The sequence below is a fragment of the Mirounga leonina genome, unplaced genomic scaffold (assembly GCF_011800145.1).
Source record: "Mirounga leonina isolate KUSES-001 unplaced genomic scaffold, KU_Mleo_1.0 Mir_55, whole genome shotgun sequence".
Taxonomy (NCBI): domain Eukaryota; kingdom Metazoa; phylum Chordata; class Mammalia; order Carnivora; family Phocidae; genus Mirounga; species Mirounga leonina.
The window spans coordinates 8790547-8798337 of record NW_023270816.1 but is presented as its reverse complement, the minus strand read 5'-3'; the positions used below and the strand labels follow the sequence as shown (position 1 = coordinate 8798337).

The window sequence follows — 7791 nt, the reverse complement described above, 5'->3', positions numbered from 1 at the left end:
GGAGAAGATGGTGGAGGTGATGGTAGAAGAGATGGTGCAGGAGATGATGGAGGTGGTGGTGGAGAAGATGGTGGAGGTGATGGTGGAGGTGATGGTAAAAGAGATGGTGCAGGAGATGATGGAGGTGATGGTGGAGGAAGTGGTGAACAAGATTGTGGAGGAGGTGGCAGAGATGATGGTGGAGATAATGACAGAGGTCATGGTGGAAGTGATGGCAGAGAAGATGATGGAGAAGGTGGCAGAGGGGTTGGTGAAGATGGTAGAAATGATGGTGGAGGTGATGGTAGAAGAGATGATGCAGGTGATGGTAGAAGTGATGATGGAGAAGATGTTGGAGGAGATAACGGAGGGGATGGCAGAGAAGATGGTGATGAAAGTGATAACAGAGGTCATGGTGGAGGTGTTGGTGGAAAAGATGGTGGAGGAGATGGCAGAGGGGATGGTGGAGAAGATTGTGGAGGAGATATGGAAGAGACAGTGAGGGAAATGATGGAGGAGATGACAGAGGGAATGGCAGAGAAGATGGTGGAGGTAATGATGGAGGTCATGGTGGAGGTGATAGTGGAGAAGATGGTGGAGGAGATGGCAGAGAAGATGGTGGAGGGGATGGTGGAGAAAATGATGGAGGAGGTGACAGGGCATGGTCAAGGAGGTGGTGGAAGGAACGGTGGAGAAGATGATAGAGATGATGGTGGAGGGAGTGGTAGAGAAGATAGTGGAAAAGATGATGGAGGTTATGACAGAGATGATAGTGGAGGAGATGGTGGAGATGTGGAAGAGACAGTAGAGAAGATGATGGAAGAGAGGACAGAGGGGATGGTGAAGGAGGTGGCAGAGGTGATTATGGAGGTCACGGCAGAGGTGATGGCAGAAGAGAAGGCACCTGGCCTTTAGCAAGCACTTCCCATGTGTCAGACCCTGACGCTCCCAGTGCTCCCATCCATCCACTCTGTCTCAAAAGAGTATAGGCATTGTCTAGTTCTGGTCCCCAAAGTAGACCAGGACTTGGGTGCTGGTGGTTTCTGAGGTGACCTTGGAAGCGGGAGTGGGGGCCAGGGAGAAGGTGTCAGGAAAGCAATCAAGTCAAGTACCAGGATTGTTGCTGCAGGCAGAGGGCTTCACTGCCTCCTGGGACCTTGACGACTTCTTCCTGCCCCTTCACCACCATATCTTCTGACTCACCTGCCCCATGCCTTTTCCCCTCTCTGTGTTCCCCAAACATGCAACAAAACCTCCAGTTCTCCAAAATCAGACAAAGTCTATGGATTTGTGTGTTGTTACAGTGCAGCTTGCAGGCACTGCATAGAAACACTGCTTTACTCTGAGATCTTGAGCAAACAACACAGGTCTCTCTGCTTTCAGTCTTACCCGTGGAAATGGGAACAATACTGCTTCTAGGAGATACTTGTTTCAAGAAGTTACTAAGATCAGTGTTACCAAATATTAAAAGGCATTTGATTTTTCTATTCAAAAAGGGATATTGGATTAGTCTATAGTATTTCTCTGTTGTGGTTTATGACCAGAAATTCTGTTGAGTGCATCATCATCATATCGTGTACGTACGCTAACTCCCTTATTTCCCTGTGAAATGCCACGGGAATACCAGAGTAAGGTGAGCAGCCTAGCAGGAAAACACAGATTCTCATCATGGCTCTTCCCTGGACAATTGTTTGATCACTATAAATGTCATCTGCAAAACAGGGACAGTAATATTGGCCCTCTTTCCCCCAAGGACGATCCCGATGACTCTCTCAAGAACAGGTGTATCACGCATGTGCAGACGGCCTCATGAATGCCATGCAGATCCACATCACAGTTGTAATTGTGTATGTGTGCACATGCATGTGCGTGTCATGCCATGTGTGAATGTTAAGTGGAGCTTTGTCTTTAAGCCACAGTCGTAAGAATCTTTATTGTGATTATCTTACAGTCACATAAGAAAATCACCCCTAGGGGACATTGGCCCCTTGGACCCACGTAATGGCTCCAGATGGACAGTTCTGTGGCTGGTGCTGATTTGTAGCAAATGTTTGGGGACAGTGCTAATAAAAGTGACACTACATATGCATTGTCATAACTGGTTTATGTCTGTGGGACAGTCGTTACCTAGCTTCTCCCTTTGGAAGGGTATCATTTTTACTAAAATAGCAGTTCAGTAAATTACATGCACCATTCAACATTTCTACATTTGATTTCTCCTTGCATGTAAGATCTTTAACACGATATAAACCTGAGGTGAGCCACCAAGGTGATGATAATTAAAATTCAAAAATCATTCACATACTTTTAAGGCTGAAAATAAACATTTGACACCCAAATGCAGAGAATCGGTCAGAACAATGGTGAGGTTTTGCCGTGAGAGGGAATGAAGGAATTTTGCACAGGAGGCTCTTCGAACCGGCTTCTGCTGTCTTCCCTTATAGGATGTCGTGTCCAAGATGCTCCATGTGGATCCTCATCAGCGCCTGACGGCCGTTCAAGTCCTAAAACACCCGTGGATTGTCAACAGAGAGTACCTGTCCCAAAACCAGCTCAGCAGACAAGACGTCCACCTGGTGAAGGTATGGACAGGGAGTCATGAGAGCAAGATGCTGGGGGTGGGGGGCCCAGGAAAGTTGCCCTGATCCCCCTCAAAATAACCTAAAGAAACCACAGTATGGGAACCAGATAGCCAACCAGTAGGAGGCACAAACAGGTATCCCTAAGTAATTTACTTTTACACATTTCTTCACATACAAGCAATCACACACAAAATTCTGAATAAGTTATAACTTCTGTTAACAATCCTGAGCAGCTTCATTGTGTTTGTGTGTGTGCATGTGGGACAGAGACAGACACGGAAGGAGGGAGGGAGACAAAGTAGGACAGACAGACAGACAGATGGGGGTGGAGAGAGGGAGGGAGAGAGAGAGAGAGGTGGAGGGAGTGGTGCATCTGCACCAATTCAAGGTGCCAAAGCCCTGGGTTCTAGAGCAGACGTCCACAGACTTCTGTGTAGAGGCCCAGACTGTAAGTATTGTAGGCTTCCGGAGCCGGCTGTCTCTGTTGCTCCTCCTCAAATCTCCTGTTGTGGCCCAGAAAGGCCCTCCAAGTGGCTGCGTGCCGCTGGGCCATAGGAAAAGTTGATCCCCGGGAGCGGGGGCGCTGGGCTGGGCCGGAGGGCGCACCCCATTTTCCTGAGACACTTGCCAGGGCACGTGCCACATGGGACCTGGCTGCACAGCTTCCACGAGAGCATCCTGACCCCTGGAGCCCCTGACAGAGACACAAGGCTGTGGAGGGAACAGAGGTCAGGCCGCAGCTGGCGTCACTGAGATCGTCTTGTGCCCAGGGATCAAAAGGTTCTCAGCTTCAGAGCAGCTGCTCATTCAACTGTTGGGTCTCGGTAGACCCTGCCATCCGACGACCCCACCTTGCTGTGTCCGACCGTGCGGTGCGACTGTGATCAGAGTCACCAAAGCCAGGCGTCACCAGACCCAACTGCAGCCAGATGGTGGCCTCGGCCCAGCTCGGTCGTGGCACACCCACACTGCAGTGCAGTCCACACGGACTGGCTGACATCCGAGGACTGGGGTCCACACCCCGGGCACGAGCAGCCTCTGCCTCGCGTGCTTGGCAGAGGCTGCTTGGAGCTTCGTGGGGAGGACTGAGGCCACAAGGGTCAGTCCTTGGAGGGTAAAGCCCGTCTCCTGAGATCCGGCTGGTGTGGTAACATGCCGGAGAGCAGGGGTCGTGTGACCTCATCCCGGGGCTCCCTGCGAGTCTGAAACACCTCAGGTCACACGCACAACCCCAGGCGGGTGTGGGACGGCAATAGAACAGAAGCGCCATCATTTAGGAGGACCCAGAGTGTGCCGGACACGCCCGGCCCCGGGGTCCTGCAGGCCCCGCTGTGCGTGGGAGAGGACAGCTCGGAGAGGCCCCAGGCCCCCGCTCGGGAGGGGGTGGGCACCGCGGTCAGCCGCCCTTTCCCTTCCTTCCCCAGGGTGCCATGGCCGCCACCTACTTGGCTCTGAACAGGGCTCCGCAGGCCCCGCGGCTGGAGCCCGTCCTGTCGTCCGGCCTGGCGCAGCGCAGGGGCATGAAGAGACTCACGTCCACGAGGCTCTAGCGCGAGCGGGCCCTGCCGAGCGTCCTGGGCTGTCGGGCGCTGCCGCGGTGCCCACGCCGGGCTCGGAGGCCCAGGTTCCTCCGCTCGTTCCGCGCCTGCTCGCCAGCGGGATTGGATCCAGACCGGTGACCTCCCCACGCCCTGCTGTGCCAGCCTTGCCGCCTCCTTACCCCGAGCAACGCCAGACAGACTCATTTCACTGCAACCACCACGCCCGATGCCTGTAGGGTTCCTTCGGACTCCGTGGGTCTCTTACGATCATGGCTTATATTTACAGAGAGAGGGTTTTTCCCAATGATAAAGCCAGTAACTGGGTCAGGTTTCCGACACACGTGTCCTAGTGATTCGGGTGGGCGGACGCGCTGACCAGCTTACGGCACAGCCTCCCCGGGCGGGGCTGGCCTCTGCGGTCTGGGGTTGCCAGAAGGACAGGGTCGGCACATGGCACCCAGAGTAGACGCCAGGTCCCTCCCAATGATCCAAAGAGCCCTTGTCCCATCGCCCTTCTTCCTGACTGAGGTGCTGGGTGTTCTCTCTGGGTCGCGGACCCACGGGGGAAGAGCCCAGAACCGGCAGGCGGTATCTTCACCCGGGGAGCCTCTTTTCACAAGAATGGTGCGTCCCTGGGGAGGAGCCAGCGAGAGCTTGTGCCCCCCGCCCTGTGTCCTTGTTCCCGCCAGGGCTGCAGGGCTGAGGCTCCACGCTCCCGCGCTGGCTCTAGCCGTGGCCAAGGCCGCCCAGGTTCCCAGAGCGTGTTGGGCCTGACGTCTGGCCGCGGCCTTACGTCAGCCTCCTGTGCTTTCCAAGCCGTGGTTTTGCTGTGTTCACCTTCCCCTCTCCGGTCCACGGGAGATCCGTGAGCCCTGGCAACCCTGAGCTCTGTCCCTTCCTTCAAGGCGTGCTCTCAGTCCCATGCAGCCGGGAGGGGGGCACGGGAGGCCCTGCTGCCGCCCTGGGGCCCGGAGGGGAGCCGAAAGGTGGGTTACCCAGGGTAGCCATGCACTTTGTAGAAGCTGTGCTTTTGTGTTGCATTTGTGTTTCCGGTTTTCACCTGATGTTGCAGTGACGTTTAATGTTTCCCTTGGGGCGCGTGCACACAGGAGGGGCGCGGTGCCGAGGGAGGGGGCTGTGCGCCTCTTGTTAACTGAAACCGGACAGGCTCGGCACCACTGCCTGGGCAGGAGGGGAGAGAGCGTGTGGCCTTCGGTGTCCTCCCACCGGCCCCACCGGGGGTGCCCCCAGGCCGGCCCAAGACTCCCCGCTGCCCTCGCTGGGTGCAGGGCACCTGCGGCCCTCAGCCAGATCTCACTAAGAAGACACATTTCACTGTTCCCTTCATCCCCCATCTCAACCAACTACACCACCTCAAAAAGACAAAAAACAACATGCGGCATTCTGAGTATAACTCCTTCGCTTGCTCCAGTTGTGTTCAGACCTTAAAATGAAACCTTTTTTCAGAAGCTTTTATAATTCTGTGAGCCTTTCTCCCCCCTCAGAGAACCACCAGACGTAAAAGCGGGGGGGGGGGGGGAGGGGGCAGGTTCTTGAACCTGTTTCCCACAAAGCCTCATTAGGCATCTCCCCTATTTTCTCACTAGAAAATGCTTTTCCCCGAGGCCACAAAGGCTTGGTTCACAATAGTTCTGTTTTAGGTCTGAATTATTTGATCTATTATTAGAAGCTTAGGAGAAACTGGATAGCCCTTAGGTCCCGGGTCTGCCCTCCTGGGAAGGCACCAAGGTCATCACACCTTCCGTCTGCTGCCCAGGCCACTGCTCCAGGGTTCCCACGGCCGAGGTGTGCCGCCCGGCGGCCGGGCTGCTCGCCGAGAGTCGGAGCACGGAGGGACGCGGGCCAGAGGGGACAGGAGCCCAGGAGCGGGCGGGGAGAGGGGACAGCGGGTGCTCCCTGCGCACCACGGCTCCTGCTCGTGCGCTCTCTCGGTGCCACCACGCACGCAGCCCCACCTGCCACACCCCGAGAGCCGCAGAGCGACCCGGGGCTCACCTTGCACCACGTCGTGCCCTTAGCCAAGGCCAGGGTGCGGCGGTGGCCGCAGAGACCGTGCTGAACCAACTCTACTTGAATGTCTGTGAAATACCTCTGCTTTCTCACCTTATCCAGAGCGCGGTGATACTTGAAACCCTTCCACAAAGTCAGCCTAGAGACGTCGATACCACAGTTTAAACCGAACTCCGAGGTCCAGTGGAGCAGCCAGCGGCTGAGCCTTCTAAGCAGCAGTGGGGTGCGAAGGAAGGGGTTACTTCTCATTTGCGTCCCCTGTGGGGCGCACCCCTGCCGGCCCTGAGCAGCTCCAGGGCTTCACACAGGCAGCCAGACCACAGGGAGTCAGATGGCTGCCCCATAGACCGTGAAACAGTCCCCCCCCCCAATCATAGCCCCGCAGACCGCGGAACAGTCCCCCTCCCCGGATCATAGCCCCACAGACCGCGGAACAGTCCCCCCCCTCCCCGGATCATAGCCCCACAGACCGTGGACCCATCCCCCCTCTGGATCATAGCCCACAGACTCTTGTGAGAAAACCGAGCCCTGGTCCTTGGGCCGCCTCCCCCACTGCCCCACGGTCCCCCCAGGGAGCCCACTGTGGTCTCGCCCCACCTGCAGGCCCCCCTGTTTGACAGGAACACCTGACTCACCCCACCAGAGTGAGGGCTCTGCCAGATGCCGCCCCCAAGTCAAATTTGGGCAAGAGTGAGATTTCACCTGTATCCTTAGGTCAGATTGTCCGTGATTTTAATCCAACTTTGTGTGTCTTGATGCCTGGAAGATTGTCCAGCATTTTAAGTGATAATAGTACTTAACGTTAGCCGGTATTGTTCATTCAGTGGTGTTACTCCTAAAGCCTCACGTTGGGACCGTTGCCTCACACTTGACTGATTCTCTCAAGCACATGACGAACTTGATTTGCACTCTTTTTTTCTTTCCAAATGGTTTTGTTGCCCTTCACCTCTCCAAGAGTCCTTAAAATTCTAGAATGGAAAAGGACACTGCAGGTCCCTGGGTGGAGAGAAGACGTGGGTTCGCAGAGCTCGGGAGGAAACCCGGGAGACTCGAACTCGCCACCGCTGGTCGCCCGTGGAGCACGCTTCCAACCCAGACCCCGACTCAGCACTTTGTTTACAAGCCCGCATCTGTGTTTACAGGTCATTCTTATGTTCACGCTTTGTATTTTATGTTTGAGATGGGCGGCCACTATACAGATATTTATTACGCTTTCCAGACTTTCTGAATAGATTTTTTGAATAAACATGGGTTTTATGAAGTGTAATCTTTTTCTAGGATAACAATAATTTTTGGCCTTTCTGTGTGGTTGCCAATGATAGTCTGCAGATAAGCGTCTTGCTCCTCCCGTCCCCTCACTCCATGCTCGGGCTGCTGCCAGCCCCTGCGGCTGCAGGGTGGCATCTTCGTAGGGAAGGTGGGACACTGTGGCCATCCACTCCACACTGAGAGCTGTGTGTGGGGGCCTGCTGGAGCTTCTGCGTGCATGCGTGGCCGGCATGCGAGTGCGTGCACACGCGCATTGTGCAGTGTGCGTGCGTGCATGCGTGGCTTGTGTGAGTGCGTGCACACGTGCAGTGTGCAGTGTGTGTATAAATGTGTGTGCGTGCGTGCGTGGCCGGCGTGCGAGTGCGTGCACACGTGCAGTGTGCAGTGTG

General features: G+C 55.4%; 1 protein-coding gene across 3 annotated transcripts in view; it reads left to right on the top strand.

The window, feature by feature from the left end:
- The window catches only part of LOC118001950 (ribosomal protein S6 kinase alpha-2), a 288962-nt gene extending 281562 nt beyond the window's left edge, over positions 1 to 7400 (top strand). For all 3 annotated transcript variants that reach the window (XM_034992141.1, XM_034992140.1, XM_034992142.1), the window contains 2 exons: positions 2424 to 2561; positions 3986 to 7400. In XM_034992141.1, coding sequence (XP_034848032.1) covers positions 2424 to 2561; positions 3986 to 4111 — 264 coding nt within the window. In that variant the 3' untranslated portion in view covers positions 4112 to 7400. The remainder of the gene's footprint in view (positions 1 to 2423; positions 2562 to 3985) is intronic.
- The last annotated feature ends 391 nt before the right edge of the window (positions 7401 to 7791 follow it).